Source organism: Numenius arquata, chromosome 29 (genome assembly GCF_964106895.1).
Source record: "Numenius arquata chromosome 29, bNumArq3.hap1.1, whole genome shotgun sequence".
NCBI lineage: Eukaryota > Metazoa > Chordata > Aves > Charadriiformes > Scolopacidae > Numenius > Numenius arquata.
The window spans coordinates 105,531-123,438 of record NC_133604.1 but is presented as its reverse complement, the minus strand read 5'-3'; the positions used below and the strand labels follow the sequence as shown (position 1 = coordinate 123,438).

Here is a 17,908-nt window from a genome sequence, read left to right as displayed (position 1 = left end):
CATCCCCACGCCTGCCTGCAGCGGGCTCGGCCACTCTGCAGCACTAGCCAGGGGCCACCTCGGCCACACAGTGTGACCAGCGGCACCAAGCCCCACACGTCCTCCCTGTCATCTCCAAGCTTAGAGCTGCCCAGGGCTTCCCAGCCACCGCAGTCGGCTCCGACTAATGGCGGAGAGAAATAATTCAATTCCAACATGAAGTGGGTTGGTTTTTTTGTTTTTTGTAAGAGAAGTAGATGGAAGATTTCACCAGCCTCTGATTTTCAGTGCGTCCCTGGAAAAAGACCTGGGGGTAGCGAACCGGCCAGCTCAGATCAACTGAGAAAATCACTGCCTGTGAAAAATGTCCACGGGCAGCGCGTATTTGGGAACCAAGGGACAGTCACCATAAAAAAGTGCTTCGGTACTGGAGGCTGTGGAGAGAAAAAGGGTTTAGCAGTGCAAGGACCAGGGGAAAAGCAAAGCTTCAGAGTACAGCGGGTCTTGCCAAGCCCTGTTAATAGCATTCATTTAACACAACTCCCACAACACAAGTGACACTAATCTCTCGGCAGGAAGGGAGCGGGGACAGAGGCAGGGAAGCGGGGCTGCCATCGGAGCCGGGCTGCGACATCGCACCAGCCCAGACCTACCCCCGACAGCTGGGGGCTGCTAATTTCCAGCCCTTCAGCATCAGTCTTCCCCCATCAAATGCCAACTCAAGCCCCATTAGCAGCAGGCACCAGGGAAGCCTGACTCCTGCTGTTAGCAGATAATGCCATAAAGCAGCAAATAAAGAGGGAAACCACTAATTGGATTCACAGGTCTCTCCGGTGTCCTGACAGAGAGGAGCGAGGGATTGACATTATCTCCTCGTCACAACCCCCAGCATCGGACCCAGGGCACCCGCCGCAACGCGTCCCTGCCGCAGCTCTCTGCCACCGTCCCCAGGGGAGGTGGCTCAGAGCCGGGTGATGGAGGGGTTGAACGGAGGCCCTTCATCCCACCCTCCCCGGCAGGAGGATGATCCACCGGGAGAGACACAGGAGCTGTGCTCTCGCTCCCTCCCAGGCAGGTTGGATTGTTATTGCTAACGCAGCGTTTCCATGGGGCACGCGTCCGTCCAGGCAGCACGTACCCACCAGAGCGGGGTCTGCAGGTAAGGAGGCGAATGGCACCACCACACCATGAGCTCACGTCTCGGGGCTGGAAATCAGTGCCCAGGTGCGTGGTTGTGCTCCACAGCCCACACCCGAGGCTGTTTCGCACCTTGCACCGGAGGAGGGACCCCTCGCAGCTCCGTTGGGAGCAGCCTCCACCCCAACAGCAGCAGGGACCAGCTGCCGGTCCCCCCTTCCCCCCGGATGGAAACGTGGATGGGAACCTCCCTCTGTCCCAGGGCAAGGGCAGGTTTTTTTTCCACCCCAATTCGCTGAATTCCCCTCTTCCCACCCAGAGCTATAGCAAGGGATCAGGAGGCCAAGCAAAGCAAGGCACCTTTTCTTGTTTGGACTTGAACACGCTCTTATTATGAGCTCCCTTCCCCTCCTGACCGTAATTAAAAGGTCGTGTCTCAGATTAACTTCCCGGAGCTGGAGCAGCACAACCAACCACCCCAAAATCTCGCCAGGCCGACGACCTCATCTGGGGGTGACGGAGGGGCCGGGGTGGGTGCTGCAGGTCCTGATCCTCCACTGACACCTCACCACCGCCTGCTCGCGCTCAGGGCGGTTGCTCCTCCTGTGGCCACCTCGACTCAGGAGCCGGGGCCACCATCCCTGGGGCTGCTGCACCCTCAGCCTCGCGCCCTCCACAGCCAGGCGGAGGCACCCCAGAAAGCTCGGGACCCTCCCAGCGCGGGGACTTGGCCGCAGAACGGCACCTGGGTGGATTCCAGGAACACCCCGAAACCTCCTGCCCGGACCCCAGTGGCTGCCCTTCCCCTGGGCCAACCTGCGGCTCGTGGCCCAGGTGCCGTCCACGAGCCACGGCCACCACCGCGACTCCCAGCCGCGGCAAATTACAGCGTTAACACCGAGCCTGACGGGAAGAAGAAGAAGAAGCGCGGAGCCAGCGCCTGACGCTGCTGCTCTCTGCCCCTCGGGTGAACCCCGGGGGGACCAAACCCAGCCCCGGGAAGCCTTAGGAGAGGAGCGGGCAAACGCAGACCTCCTTAAACCATCGGGGGGGGAGCGGAGAGCAGAGCCGAGCCCTCTCCTGCCTAATTTCAGGCTATCGCCTGCGAGAGCAAAGGGTGAGGCCTCTCCCTAAAAATACACACTGCCCTAAAAATACACAGTGCAAGCTCAAATTAACCGTGCCGCGCACACCCTCGGCAGGACGCCGCGGACGGAGCCTGCTGAGCCCCAGCGCAGTCCGAGGGGCGGCAGGGGCCGGAGGGACCCCGGATCGTGCCCCTCGCCTCAGCCAGGGCTTCGGCCGGTTCCCCCTCGGCAGCCGGGGCACCCTGACATCGCCCTCGGCAGTGAAACGCCCTCAGCCCCGAGATCCACCCAAGACCTTTACTCATTTGCAAAGATCAGTTCATACATGTTCACTAATTTGCTCGGTGAGCTAATGCTCATCAGGTAACGCCACCAGCCTCTCTGGAAGAAGGGGATCCCTCTTGCATCAGGCCCCAGACAGCCTCCCTCTGGAAGCACCCCTAAATTGGGGAGGCAAAAGACAGCGGGAGGATGACACCAGGGAAGCCGAGGGCTGCAGAACCCGACGGTGGCACACAGCCCAGCCCAGATCCCTCCAATCCCACCCCGACGGACTCGGGTCTGTGCTTTCATAGGATAAAACCAGCAACAGAATGCCACCAGGAGCAGTTTCCCACATCCCGGCTGTACGGCTACGGCACCCACCCACTCCCCTCTCGGGGGACCCCACCAACCCCACTGCACAAACAACAGCACCCATGAAAGGCTCCCTGAGACCCACGGCTTCTGCTGGGACCCCTCGCCGGGCAGAGGCTCTCGGGAAAGCGAGCATGGCATGAGCCTGAGACAAAGAGCACCAAAATCCCAGCGAGTGACTCTCCTTCCCATTCTGGCTGCCGAACTGGGACCAGCAAGCCCAAACAGGAGACGGAGCCGTAACCACACTCGTTACGGCTGGGTAGACACAAGTGGAATGAAACCACCATCTGCCACTCACGCCGGTGACTCACGGGCACTTCTCGGTCGAGATTTTGTTCTCAGTCAGTGCTTGGGGTGGGGACCAACGTGTGGTCCGGGCAGGGGAACACAGGGCACAAACCAGAAGAGGAAGCAACGAGAAGTGCCGATGCCGAACCCGCTCCGCAGGTACCACCTCCGCTCCTCGCTCCATCATCTTTCCTCACAGACTCACACAAAGAAACCACAAAACTTGCTAGAAATAATAAGCGGGAAGGAAAAGGAAAACCAACAGCTCTCTTCGTGCTGAAGCCTCGGTGCCTGGCCCCGTGCAAAGCTGCCTCCTATCAAAATCCACCCCCGCTTCACCCCCCGCTGGCTGGGGACGCTCAGGCTGTCGGAAGGAGATGGGGACGGGGTGGGCACGGGCTGGGAGGGAGGCTCAAAGTGGGGCAGGCACTCACGGTGGAGGCTGAGGGAGATGTTGATGGAGCGCTCTTCCACGAAGCCCTTCAGGTTGGGGATCTTGGCACACTTGAGGATGGTCTGGGAGGCGCTGTCGCCCACGTGAACCCAGCACACCGTGTCCTCAACGTAGTTGAAGTCCATGGCCGTGGTCTGCTTGGCGCTGGTGGGGGTGATGTTAGGCACGGGGGCTCCGCTCAGGTAGGTGGCCAGGATGTTCTGGGAGTTGGCGATGAGCAGCACGGGGGGACGGTCCACGGGCTCTGGCAGGGAAAGGAGGGTAGAAGGGTGGTCACGGCAGAGCACGGCTCACGGCTGCAACGCCGCATCAGCCTGGCCCTTCTGCCCCAGTGGAAACAAGAGCGTGACACGGAGCCCAACGTGTGCCAAGACGGTGGTGGCACAGGACAGTCCTCAGGGAGGAGCACCCTGGAGTGAAGAATTGGGGGCAGGGGCACACGTGCGGCAGAGGCCACGGTTTGCAGAGCTGCCCAGGAGCAGCACGCATCTCCTGTCCAGGATCTCACCATTCTTGGCTTTGCAGGATCTGTTATCGGGCTGCAGGAGGTACCCTTCGACACAGCTGCACGTGTAGGAGCCCTCCGTGTTGGTGCAGGTCTGGCTGCAGGTCCCGTAGACGGTGCATTCATCAAAGTCTGGAAAAGAGGGCAAAAACTCCAAGGTTTGGACTAGCAAATGTCTCTCCTTGGCTGCCTTAAGAGGGAACGAAGGCTCCCCCTTTTCTCCAGAGCAGAGCTGCAGGAGAGGACGTGATCCCTGAGCAGAAGGGATGGTCACAACGGTCTCCAGAGCAGGACCTGGCCAACGTCGCCCCCCCACACCTGCAGGCAGCCCCCCGCCTTCTGCTCCAGCATCCGCAGCAGGACGGCGAAAGGACAATCCCTGAGCTTTTTCAAGGCCTAATTATCCACTGCCCCTCCCCCGCCCTGCAAAATCTGCACCTCAATTTCCAGCCTGAATTTCTCTAATCTTCAGCTTCCAAACCCCTGGCTTGCACGCTGCGCTTTCTTCTGCGAGATGAAAGAGCCGTCTCCACAGGAGAGCTCTTGCCCCCAGAGGTGCGTGCGGGAGCTGATAACCGCCCCTTTCGCCCCCGCTCAGATAAATGAAAGAGATGGAGCCGCCACAATCTCTCGCTTCCAGACTTGTTTCCAGGCATCGCATTGATCTGATCGCTCCTCGCTGACCCTCTCCTATTTTCCAGCGTCCTCTGAGGCACGGACACCGGGAGCACACGCAAGCCCGGCGATGCCCCCCGACTCCGTACACAAAGGCAAAGCCTTTTCCCGACTCCCTCCCAATATTCCGCTCCTCACTCGGCCTTTCAGGAGCTGCACCCACGTAACGGCCCCAGGGAGGCAGAGTCCCCGCAGCCCCGTGGTCCCCTCTGAAGGTCGGGGTCTGCCGAGCCCCAGGCCCCTTCGGCCGCAGGGCTGAGCCCCAGCACCGCAGCTGGGACGGAGGCATCGGCCGGAGCCCGGAGGAGCTGGGGGCGATGGCGCTGCCCGCCCCACACCGACCTTTGCAGCTCCTCCTGTCCTCGGCCAGCTGGAAGGAGTTGTTGCAGTAGCAGGCGGGTCCGCTCAGCGTGGGCACGCAGTGGTGCTGGCAGCCCAGGGCCGTGCAGTTGGCTAATTGTTCTGAGGAGAGAGAGAGGGGAAGAGGGAGGAAAGAGGACGTCACCGAGGGATGCTCGGGCGAGGGACCAGACAGACGCCCCAGCGCCAGGGTCGGGCGGCCCCGGGGCGATGCTGGGAGCAGGGATGCTCATCGCCTCCCGCAGGTTTGTTTCCATCAGGACTCACAATAAACACCAATAAAGTCCCCACCTGCCCAGGGCTGCCCCCCCCCCCCCGCCCCCATCAATAAACAGCAGCAGCAACTTCATCGAGGTCATTTCGCGATGGGCCTCCTCGGCCGGCAGGAGGGACGTGCTGTCAGCCCTTTGCTGGGGAGGGGTGGGGGGGGGGCAGTTTATGTTGGGTTTTATTTTCTTCTCTCCTCTCCTCACCCTGCCCGACCCATCACTCGGTGCTCGGAGGGGTCCCAGCAAATCTGCCGGTGGAGGGGGAAGAGCAGCCACGAGCTCCTCCGGACCGAAACCACCCGGCCCTTCCCGCGTCCCCCTTCACCGCCGGGGCTGGACGGGGAGCAGCGAAAACCCTGCCCCTCGCATGTGGAACTGTTTAATAAGCCGGGCAGGGCCCAGCCGAGTTGTTTACAAGGTTTATCAGCTTTGGCAGCCCCAGCTATTAATTTCAGATTCTTATCTCTCAGCTAAAGCATCCGAAAAAAAGAAAAAACCCCCGAGAGCACTGGGTCGGCAGGAGGGGGACGATGGGGGGGAGTTTCAGCAGGGAGGTTCCGATGGCATTTCCATCCCCATCCCCGCGGACGTCTGCAAGGACGGTGGAGGCTCTTCGGTGCGTCCCCGCATCTCCACAGGGCACCTCGGGGACCAACCTCCCACCCGGGGCCGAGGGCGCGGGAGAGTCCGGGCACCCGGGGCGGTGACGGGAGCGGGACGGGAACAGCCGGAGCACGAACCGGGGCGGCAGCTCCTCTCCCCAGCCCGGGGCGGAGGCGGGATGGGGATGGGGCTCCCCACCAGCTGCGAGGAAATGCCTGCCCAGGGCGGCACCGCCATCTCTGCCCGCGCCGGCCGGCGCCAGGGGGGGGACTCAGCACCCCACATGCCAGGGCTTTGGTCCCCAGCCTGTCCAAACCTGCCGGCAGCGACTGCCCTGACACGGGGCTGCCCTCCTCAGAGCTGCCCAGCTGCAAAAAATCAGATCTCATTAAGAACTATCAGCCAAATATTAATTGTCAGCTCAGGCACAGCTGCAGAACCGCCCTGCTCCGTCCCGGGGTGGGAGGGAAGGAAGGAGCCCCCGGGGCAGGGTGTCCCAAGCCTGGCTGGGCTCTGGGGTGGGGGGGGGCAGGAGCTCTCGCCCCCGGCGAGAGGAGCGGGATCGCTGCTCGCCCAGAGCCCGCCGAGCCCCAGGGTCAGCCCAGGACACGCGTTTCTGAGCGACTAATCTGTGCCCCAGCGAGCCGCCGCACGCTGATTTAGGGAGAGTTTTCCAGCAGGATTAGCAACGGGGGACAGGCCCGGAGGGGGGGGGACAAAGCTCCTGGAAATTAGGAAAAAAAACGTACTGGTATCTCTTATCTGAACCAGAACCCCAGCCTTCCAAGCTTTTAAACCCAGGAGACAATGCAGCTATTTACTGGCCCTGCAGGCTCAGGAATGACGGGCATTTCGCTTGCAAGCGGCTCTGGCTAATCTCTGGATCTGCCACGGCCAGCCCCAGCCCAGCTGCCCCGGCTGCGGAGCGTGGTGGCACCGGCACGAAGCCATTAAACAAAACCACCTTGGGGGACACCAGGAACGGGGGACAAACAGGGACCTCCTGATTCCTACCACGACGGGGGAGGGCAGGAGGCAAGGGCAGCCCCTCTTTGAGCGCCATCCCCCCCCGGACACCTACCCCGACAGTGCGGCCCCTCGTCGGAGCCGTCGAAGCAGTCGTGGAGCCCGTTGCACAGTTTGCTCATGTGAATGCACAGCTCCGTGCCCAGGCAGTTGTACTCGTTGGGTTGGCATCGGGACACCTTGCTCTGAGGACCTGCGAGACAGCAAAAGGCAAAACTGTCACCGAAGGGAGAGCGCGACGGCTCTGCGACCCCATCCCCCCGGAGGAAACGCCCCAAAACCTCGAGGGAACTCTCAGCCCCCCATATCGCTCTGTCGTGGCTCTCCAGCAGCCACCATCACCCGCTGGACGTGGCCCCGCAGAGAGAGATTTCGGGTAAACGCTCTTTGTGCAGACGCAGGGGCTCGGGGAACCTCACGCGCCCCCGGACGTCGGTGGGAACGTTTCCGCAGGAGCCGACAGCAGGCGTGTGAAGGCGCCTTGACCCCCTCCGCCCAGAGGAACGGTAAATCCTCCTTGGTTTGGGTCCCCCTGCCCGGCACATGCCCCACAGCAAAAGCAGCACCCACCCAGCGGGGCCAGCCCCAAATTCTCTGGGCTCCCACGGCAGCTCGAGGCCACAAAAGGCCACCAGAAAAGGCTCACACCAGGCTCTTCCCCCTCCAGCATCCCCAGCTCTCCCTGGAGGAAGCTCTTTAACAGACACTGGATTTCCCTTTCAAAACAGGCGGGAGCGCTGCGGGCGCTGCTCTCCGGGGAGGAAAAGCGTGACCCGTCTGGAGTGAACTTTCCCTTTTCCATCGCCATCGTGTGAAAAGGAAGGAGACCTGGAGCAGCCAGGGCGGATGGGGACCCTCTGCCCAGCCCCAGAGCCCGCCCGCGGTGGAAAAGTGCCCACCCGCGGGAATGAGCCGGGCTGAGGGGCTGGGGTCCCAGGAAGGAGGTGACCCCGGACCTCAGCAGCCCCAGACTCCCTCTTTCGAGCTCCCACGGGTCACGTCAGCTCCGGGGGCTCTGGGCACCCCTCACTGCTGGGAGGGCCGGGGGCACTCGGGGTCAGGCAGTGCTGAGCACCCCGAGAACGGCCCCCCCGGCCCCCCGCCACCCCGAGCGCTCCCTCAGGTGCCAACAGGCTCTTTGTTAAGAGGCCGTTATGCAGGCAGGATTGCGGGGGGTCGTTAAGAACCAGGGCTACGCGACACAAGGAGACTTAATCTCCATTATTAACTGGAAAAATTACAAAGGAAGCAAGGCTTTATTTTTAAGCTTCTCTGAAAAGAAGCACGGCATTGAGACAAACAACAAAACACACCATAAATCGATTAACAACCTGAAACCCCATTAAAAGCTCCACCAACGTCCTGGCTCCGACACTGCTTCACCCCAGGCTGGAAGGCGGCTGCCCGGGGGGTGATGGGGTGACGGTGACCGTCGGCAGCCCATGGGCACGGTGCTGGCACCACGGAGCTCTGCAAAGCCCAACGCCTCTCCTCTCCTCTCCTCTCCCTGCCGGCCCCAATCCTAAGTTTGGCGTTGGGGCTGAACAGGCAGCGTTTCGCCAGCTCTCCCTGGAGCCACCAACACGCCTCTGCTGAGTCAACGGCAGCACGCAAGAGGAACGCTGAAATCCCATTTTATGGGGAGACCGCGACGGTTTGTGCCCTGCCCTCACGTCAGCCTCGCCGGCAGAGGGGACGGTGGCAGAAACAGCCCCCGAGCCCCCGCAGCCCACCCCGTCCTTCGCAGCAGCGAGCACTGAGACGGGCACCTGCAGCCCGTCCCGCACCCAGCGCTTTGCCCAGGCTCGGTCCCGTTTCACAGCTATTGAGACCAGCGGTCACCTTCATCTAAGACTCCACCGGTGGAGTTTGTCCTAAATAAGCTCGAACTCTCCTTGGAGAGGAGCGTTACATCACGCACAGCGTGCGGGGTCCGGCCCGGCGCTCCGTGTGCCGGCACATCCCCATCCGGCACGGATCCCTCCCGGCCAGCGAGGGCTCGGCTTCCCCCCGGGGAGCTGCCCGGGATGTGCTTTTTTAACCTCGGACCAGGGATGGATGGGACCCGCTGGCTCCAACCCCGTGGTTTCCCCTGGCCCTGCACAAGACCCCTCAGCACGTCCCCGGCCGCACGCCCATCCCCGCGTCCTCCAGGCTGTGGGACAGCAAACTCTGGGAGGAGATTTCCCAGAGTGTGGGATTCACAGATTTGCAGATCACAGGATCACTGTGATTCTGTGAGATGGGGCAGGCTGGGCTCCTCCTCTGCCCTTCCCAAACCCACCAAAGCCTTTGCAGAACTGAAGTCCAGCAGAAAATCTCCAAGGAGCCGCCCCGCAGCAGCTCCCGCAGATTCCCACGGCCGGAGCACCCCACAAAAGCCCTGGCTACAAGCACAGAACCCCCACCCCTGGCAGAAAGGACCCCCCCAACCTGCCACGGTGAAAACGTCACCCCCTTCCCGTTGTCCGTTCTGTGGGAAGTGACCGACCCGGGGCTGTTGACACACACGTGCCCCTCCTTGCACAAGAGGTGCCCGAAGAACGGAAACGTGACCGGCTCCAGATGCCGGATCACTCCCCAGCACGCGGGCTGCGTCTCAAACACATCCCAGTACGCTTCCAGTTACCCAACTGGCTCGGCACTGGGCTCCTCCACAGCTCAGGGCCCCCAAGCAGCCACCGGGGACGTGGGTTTCTCCTCTCCCAGCCCCAATCCAGGGCACCCAGCAGGCAATTCCCGGGAGAATTTCTCACCAGATGCTGCTTTACAGATCTTGTTTTTCACAGAGGGCTGAACAGCACTATCTGGGTACTGGGTAATTGCAAATTAAGGGTTAATTAAATAGTATCAATATAGGGACTGAAAGAACGAAGGCATGGAAATAAAGTGCACAGTTCATCAGTCAAAACTGATCTGCCGTGTCCATTATTCCCCTGAAAAGAGCCTGGATCAAACTACTTATGACAAACAGGGCAGGATTAATCTACAAGCCACTTTGTTTGCTTTTGACTGTGTTGGTGCACTAATAAACGAGCCAATTTATTACATGTGACAGGCTTGTGGTACACCCCAAGGAGCGGAATTAGACAGGAATTTTTAACCTCTAAAACCCACTTGTAAAAAAAAAAAAAAAAAAAAAAAAAAAGAAAAAAGAAGGAAAGGAGAAAAGCAATTCTTCCTCCTGTAAACGCAGCCTGTGGTTGATTTGGCAACAGCCCAAAGGGACACGGACGTGGGGACCGGGACGAGGGAAGGGGCAGGAGGAGCCGGGAGCGGGACGGTTCCGCAGCCCGGCACCGGCAGGGCACGGGCAGGGAAAGTTCCTGCTGGTGGATCCCGGCTGGAACGGGTTCTCCGGCAGGACGCGGAGAGCAAAGGCCCCGCAGACGAGGGGCTCGCTCGAGACGCGTCCAAACCCGAGCAGGACCCGAGCATCGACGGATCCAGAGCTCGGACCCGTGAACCGTTCGATGCTGAATCCTTGCAAACACCCAGGCGACCGAAGGCTGCGGATCTGCCCGTTCGTCTGCGGAGAAGCAAACGGTGCCGCGGCCGGAGAGACGCCGCCGGCAGCTCGGCCGAAGCGCTGGCGGGCAAAACCCCGGCTCGGCCACGGCGCCCAGCGGAGCCGGGAGCGCCGCAGGCAGGAGGCCAGCCGGGATGCGGCGGCCGGAGAACAGCCATAGCTCAGCCCACGGCAATTTCATTTCTCAGAGCCCCTCATCTCCTTTGGTGTTCGACAGGATGGAGGCTCTCGTCCAAGTTTTTTTCCCCTAGGAAAGCTCCATGGAGTGAAAAAAAAAACGACTGACTGGGCAAGAAGCGGGTACGAGCCGCTCGCAGAGACGAGCACAGCACCAGGAAAGGGAACTCTTGCGATGTTCAGCTAACGCGTAAGCAAAGCCAGCAAATACTTAAAAGGATTCCCCAGGGAGGAAAACCTCGCACATAATAGACGGCATTTCAAGAGACTCTGACATGAGTACATTAGTGCAATGTAAATAACTCTGCCGAGCTGCCAGGGCGTGAAAGGGTGCGCCGAGCAGCGTGCAAGAGCCGCGTGTGCAGCCCAGGCTTAAAAAAGAGATTAAATAATAGTAATAAAAGTAATTCTCTCCCTGCCAAAAAGATAAGGAGGATGAGAGGCTGCTGGAAGCCCCGGTGCCGAAGTGGCGTGAGAAAAGCTTGCCTGGCAATCCCGGAGACACCGGGCTGCGCGCCCTGCGTGTGCCGACAGGTCGGACTCCACTGGCGCGAGCCTGGGCAGGAGCAGGCAGGAGCAGGCAGGAGCAGGCAGGAGCAGGCAGGAACCTCCATCCACAGCCCCTGCCCACGGGAAAGGCACAGACGGGTGCGGGCAAGTGCCGGGCCAGACGTGCACCGGCACCACACCAAGGAGCCGGCAGCGATGGCCACTGTCCCCAACTCTGTGTCCCGGAGAGCGCAGCATCCTTCTGGCTCCCTCCTGGTGCTCCCCAGGCCAGCGGGAGGGGGGGGGGGAATTGGGGTTTGGGGGGAGTCTTGGGGCTTAAAAGCAGGAACTTGGGGAAGGTGAGCAGAGTCCCTTAGAAAGGTCAAGTCCCTCCAGGTCCCCAGACCTCAGCTGGGGAGGGAACCGCTCCCCAGGAAAAGAGCGTTTCTGAAGTTTAGGTGGTGATGGAAACTCATGGGGCCAGGAGAGAGGAAATGCTGGGCTTTGGTCTGTGCCTCGCAAGAGGCTCCCCCCTGCCTGTCCTGGAAGCGCCGAGCACATACCGAGGGGCACACGGTTACCAGGGGTCCCGCGCCCCCCAGGAATGAGCCTCCCTCCCCCAGCAGGAGCTGCAGGTGCTGGAGCCCTCGGGGGTCTGAGCAAACCTGAGAGCATCCCCCCACCTCACCCCCTGCGGCCACGACGGCCGGACAGACGGACAGGAGGTGCCTCCACGAGCGCGGGGCAGGGGCCGGGCAGGCAGCAGTGTCCCCCCACTGCGGGGGACACCGATCCTTTCCCGTCCCCGCCGGGGTGGCAGCAGCCAGATGTGGCTCTGCCTTCCCCATCCAGAGGTCACCGGGCTGGCAGAGTCTCCCCCCACCAGCGGTGCCTTCACAGTGAGGAAAGAGGAAGAAGAGGGTGGGGGAAAACATCCGAGGGGTCTGTTCTCCGTTCACCTGACGGTACGGATGGGGGGCGGTGAAGCAGGCACAGGCACACGCAGCAAGTGGAATACGTCAATCGGGACGGATTTCTTCCAGCTGGGGACAGGCCTCCGAGTCCTCCCGCAGTAATTTTCCAGGGCTGCTGATTGACTGGAGCCAGACGGCCCATCCCAGCCCCCTCATCCCTCCCACGGAGGGGACGGTTGCATCATTTTGCTTTAAGAAATAAATAACCCCGGTGCCGAACCAGAAACTGCTTTGGAGGAGACCTTTATGCCAAGTGCAGCGGGAAGCAGGAGTCTGGGAAGGATCTCCGGGCAGAGGAGGAGAGGATTTTGCCAGTCGCTGGTGAGCAGCGGCAGGGATGAACCCGGCTGTGCCTGTCCCGCCGGCCCGGCATCCCGAGGTTGCTTCCCTGGCACCATAAAACAACCTAACGAGGCTGCTCCCGCGAGACAGCAAGGGCAGCGCAGCCTCCCTCATCAGACGGAGCGAGAAACCGGGACACGGGAGAGGTGGTTCCTTGCTCCAGCCCACCCGGAGCAGAGCAGTGCGGGGGGACCGGCACAGCCGCCGTCCCCGCAGAGCCCGGGTGCCAGCACGGCTCTGTCTCACTCCCCTGTGCGGACCCACAGGCCCCATCCCCAACCCCTGCACCCCACCAAACCCAGCCCGGTTCCCCGTTTGCTTCTGGAGAGAGCCGACTGCCCCATGGGAGCCGGGAGCATCCCCAGTGCCGGGGCCACCGGCTCCCGCTACGGCAGAGCCGTGCCAACAGCCCGGGACAAACCAGTCACACCAACACAGCATCCGAACCCAAATACACCCGGGGAAAGCTGTGTGGCTTTCCCGGCTGTTCCCCGGGGCTCCCAGAGATTTCCTTCCTCCCTTCAGCCCAGCCCGGCCCCGAGCACCCGGCTCCGGAGGCTCCGGAGGGAGTCTCGGCCGCCCAAGGAGGGGACGCTGCGGCGGCAGAGCGGACCCCGCACCCCTGCCCAGGGCACTGCGTCCTCGTGTGAACCAATTTGGATGGAAACAAAAAATAAATCAGCGACACCCCACTCCCCAGGAGGCTGCTTCGTCAGGATGGATGACGGCCCCGGAGCCAGAGGCCCCGGGAGAAGCGGCTGGGAAGATAAAGGGAGGACGGACGGATGGACGGGGTGGACCCTGCCAGGGGCACCCACCCCCCGAGGGGCTGCGGGAGAAACCGGAGCCGAGGTAGAGCAGTTGTGCGATGCCGCCCGTTTGGGACCCTGGAACCACCGTGCAAGGAGAGAATGGATGAAACAAAAGCAAAGGACATTATTAGGAAGGAAAGGCATACATACATATATCGGGTGATTCATCCGAGCCATCCGGACAATCCTTTTCCCCGTCACAGCGCCAGCCCTTAGATATGCACGTAATCTGATCTTTGCATGCAAACTGTTTAGGGCTACATGTCTTCGGTGCTGGATGAGAAAAGAAATAACGATAATAAACAAGATCAGTTTCTTCCCAAAGACAAGTTACTTAAAAAAAAATAAAATTTAAATTAAGGACTAGATTGCTTTTAGTTTGATTTCTTTCTAATGGCTCGGCAAAAGTTTTAGCCTGGCATCAGATCCATCAACCTTGCCCCTAAGGAAAGGAGAAAATTTAAACCGAAGCATTAATTACACTGCGAGAAAACAGGAACCGAGATCCATGATGCGCTAACAGATTTTAAAGATCATTTAACTTGGATGAATTAGCCCCTGGGAGCCAAAGGCGGTTTATTTTCTATGCTAGACAGTAAAAAAGACAGGGGAAAAAATAAGAAAACCCAAACGAGAACAAATTAAAAAGTAACATTTTTAAATCACAAAGACAGCAGCAGCAGCAGGAGGACGGGTTTCCATCCATCCTGCGCCCGGGAAAGACACACGTGCACGGCCGGGATGGCGACGCCGGCACCACCCTCCCGGGACACACAGAAATAAACCCAAATCGTAACAGAAACCAGCAGGAAAAGCTAAAGCAGAGAGGGCAGGACCCGGGGCGGGAGCAGGGCTGGGGAGAGCCCCAGTGCCCTCCTCCCTGGGGGGCTGCGGACCAGGGGGTGCTCTGCCCCCGCCAAAACAGGCACCCTGAGGAGGCTGGCAGCGATGGGGGGTCACTGCACCCCCCCGAGAGCACGGGCTGCAATGGGGGGGTCACTATGCCCCCCCGAGGGCACGGGCTGCAATGGGGGGGTCACTGCACCCCCCCTCCAAGGGCACGGGCTGCAATGGGGGGGTCACTGCACCCCCCCGAGGGCACGGGCTGCAATGGGGGGGTCACTGCACCACCCCCGAGAGCACAGGCTGCAATGGGGGGGTCACTGCAGCCCCCCGAGGGTACAGGCTGCAATGGGGGAGTCACTGCACCACCCCCTGAGGACACGGGCTGCAATGGGGGGGTCACTGCACCGTCCCCGAGGGTACGGGCTGCAATGTGGGGGTCACTGCACCCCCCTGCCAGGGCACAGGCTGCAATGGGGGGGTCACTGCACCACCCCCTGAGGGCACGGGCTGCAATGGGGGGGTCACTGCACCCCAGCAGTGCCGGCCGTGGTTCAGGTAAGAGCTGTGGTTGGGAAGGGTGGGAACAGCGAATCCGGCTTCAAACCCGGCCCCCGCACTGGGGGCTCCGGGGGGGGGGCATCGCCCCGGTTCCCGCAGACCCCTGGCTCAGGCCATTTTCTTGCCAGTTTTTCAGCATTTCACCTTCTTCCCAGAGCCCAGCGATCGCTTCCAGGCCAATGGCAGCTCTCGCTCTGCACCGCGAGCCCCCGGGAGAGGCAGGAAATCCTGGAAACCCATCGAAACACAACCGTGGGGCACAAACCCCACTTCCCTTCTCCCGTTAAAGCATCAGCGTCGGAGCCGCTGCTCGGAGGGAGAGGCTCGACACCACGACAGGGAGCTCAGCGCAATCAAGATGGAGACTGGACACATCAAAATGGATGAAACATCCCCAGTTATGAGCAGATACCCTCCACACACCCTTCTTTCGGCGAGGGATGACTTGCAGACCCAGCCCGTCCCCTTCCTCCCGCAGGATGCAGGGCTGGGAGCCGGGGACCGCGCTCTCCTCCCAAGCCGGCTCCGCCGCCCCCTCTTCCCGCAGGAGCTCATCCTCCTCCTCCATCTCCCCGCCACAAGAGCTCCAAATGCAGGATTCATTAAGAAAAACCACAGCAAAGAACCGACGCTCCCTTGGATTTCCTGCTCTCCCTCATCCTCCCAGGTCTCCGGCAGCCACAAAGCGACCTACGGTGGCCACAACCGCCCCACCGACCGCAGCCACCACCCAGGAACCCGCCGGGCCAGCGGTGGCCACCGTCTCCCTGGGCCGGCTCAGCCTCTGGCCTTGCCCCCTGCCCCCCGAGGGGCTCGGGCAGACCTACAAGAGGGGGGACAAACCCCCGGCAAGCGTTTCCCGGCTGCCCACAAGCCCCGTGGGGCTGCGTCTACACGGGAGGAGAAACCGGGGCCAGGAGGGGATCACGGTTTGCGCCAGAGACGCGGATCCCGGGGCAGAGATGCCGCCCGGAGGACGGAAACCCGGAATTGATTTGAATCCGGCTCAAAGGGCCAGTTCCCGCTCCGCCGAGCCCGGACACGCGGCGCTTCGGCAGCGCGAGGCATCGCCGTTCCCGGGGCGGGAAGGGGATGGCTTCCCCCTCGGCAGCCGCCTTCCCCCTCCCCGGGGCTCCTCGGCCACCCCCCGCAGCCTCCGTTCCCGCACAGCGCGTTCCCAGCACGTCAAACGGCCCCGGAGCGAGCGTGGGGATGCGCCGGTGCCAGGTGGACAATTAGAGAAGGTGTCTGTTCATTGCATCCTTAACCCCGGGCCAAGTTTCTTTGGGAAAGGCGGGCGGCCGCAGCAGCGGCAAAGGCAGCGGCGAGCGGAGCTCCGGCCCCGGGATGGGAATAAAGGAGCCTTCATGGAGCGCACAATGGTCGGCTCAGAGCGGGGCCGGGGCAGCTGCGGGAACCGGCCGCCCAAAACACCTCCCTCCTTGGCAGGCGGAGGAGAGATCCCTGATTGAGAGTAATTCAAAGGGGACAGAGGGGAAAAAAAAAAAAAAAATTGTACTAAAAAAGAAAATAATGGCAAAATCCTTGGGTGCAAGAAAGGGGATCCTTCTCCTCCGTTAGGAGGGGGGAGCAGACTCCGGTCGTCCCAGTCGGGATGGGGCTGAGAGCCGGGCTGTGCCTCCCGCTGACCCACCGAGGTGGGCAAAGGGCTGCCACAGAAACGCAACAAAACACATCTCGGTTTTTGCCTGAAACAAGAAATCGACACTTCCATTAAAACGGACTATTTCGGGAGGCGGGTGAGCAGGAAGGTCTTCACCTCCTCGAGCAGGAGCCAAATCACCTTCCGTGAACAGATGAGGAGGGTGTAAAAACCCCACATCGACCGGGAGCAAAGCACAGAAATACTCCAGATCTCCCTCCCCGAGCGAGCCCGACCTTCCTCCTCACCCGACTCCTCCTCCCGCCCCGGCCGCTGCCTCGCAAAGGAAACGGCGCTGGCCATAAATACGGACTGGAATGAGCGTGATTTGCAAAACAGATGTTCTGGGGTGGGGGGGTGGGGGGGAGACACGAGGGGGGGGGGAAAGAAAGCTGGAGATGGAGAAAAATAAATCCACTCTGCATTCCTCCCAGGTCTCCGTCCCCCGCTCCCCCCACCCCATCCCGCCCCCCGAGGTGCTGCCAAACCACACACCCCGGCGCTGGGCAAACGGAGCCGCCAACCTCCCCCCCCCCCCCCCCCGGCGGCTCGTGGTGGCCGGAGGGGGGGGTCTAAGGGTCTGCGGGGCCCCGGCACACACGGGTGGACACCCCCAGCAAAACAGAAACCCGCCCGGTGGTTCTGGAGGTCAAACAGGGCAGGAAAGCACCGGGGGATGGCGAGACCCCGGCGAGCAAAGGTGGGACCTGCTGAGCTCCAGCCCCGGCGAGCCCAGCACCAACCTCATGGAGTTCCACCAGGTCAAGGGCAAGGTCCCACACCTGGGTCACGGCAACCCCAGGCACAAATCCAGGTTGGGCAGAGAATGGATGGAGAGCAGCCCTGAGGAGAAGGAACTTGGGGGTGTTGGTGGGTGAGAACCTCAACGTGAGCGGGCAACGTGCGCTCACAGCCCAGAAAGCCACCCCCACATCCCGGGCTGCATCCCCAGCCCCGTGGCCAGCAGGGTGATGGGGGGGGATTCTGCCCCTCTGCTCCGCTCTGGGGAGACCCCCACCCCAAGTGCTGCCTCCAGCTCTGGGGCCACCAACATCAGGAGGACATGGACCTGTTGGAGCGGGGCCAGAGGAGGCCACGGAGATGCTGGGAGGGCTGGAGCCCCTCTGCTGGGAGGACAGGCCGAGAGAGTTGGGGGGTTCAGCCTGGAGAAGAGAAGGCTCCGGGAAGACCTCAGAGCCCCTTCCAGTCCCTAAAGGGGCTCCAGGAAAGCTGGGGGGGGACTCTTGATCAGGGAGGGGAGCGATGGGACGAGGGGGAAGGGTTTGAGACTGAAAGAGGGGAGATTGAGCTGAGATGTGGGGAAGAACTTCTTTGCTGTGAGGGTGGTGAGAGCCTGGCCCAGGTTGCCCAGAGAAGCTGTGGCTGCCCCATCCCTGGAGGGGTTCAAGGCCAGGTTGGAGGGGGCTTTGGGCAACCTGGTCTCATTGAAGATGTCCCAGCCACTAGAAGGGATGGAACTGGGTGAGCTTGAAGG

General features: G+C 61.6%; 1 protein-coding gene across 1 annotated transcript in view; it reads right to left on the bottom strand.

The window, feature by feature from the left end:
- The window catches only part of LRP1 (LDL receptor related protein 1), a 70,736-nt gene extending 55,418 nt beyond the window's left edge, over nucleotides 1-15,318 (bottom strand). Inside the window, exons 1-6 of the mRNA XM_074164826.1 lie at nucleotides 15,174-15,318; nucleotides 13,497-13,619; nucleotides 7,079-7,216; nucleotides 5,108-5,227; nucleotides 4,094-4,222; nucleotides 3,566-3,829 (exon numbers count right to left, since the gene is read on the bottom strand). Coding sequence (XP_074020927.1) covers nucleotides 3,566-3,829; nucleotides 4,094-4,222; nucleotides 5,108-5,227; nucleotides 7,079-7,216; nucleotides 13,497-13,619; nucleotides 15,174-15,318 — 919 coding nt within the window. The remainder of the gene's footprint in view (nucleotides 1-3,565; nucleotides 3,830-4,093; nucleotides 4,223-5,107; nucleotides 5,228-7,078; nucleotides 7,217-13,496; nucleotides 13,620-15,173) is intronic.
- Between the last annotated feature and the right edge of the window lie 2,590 nt (nucleotides 15,319-17,908).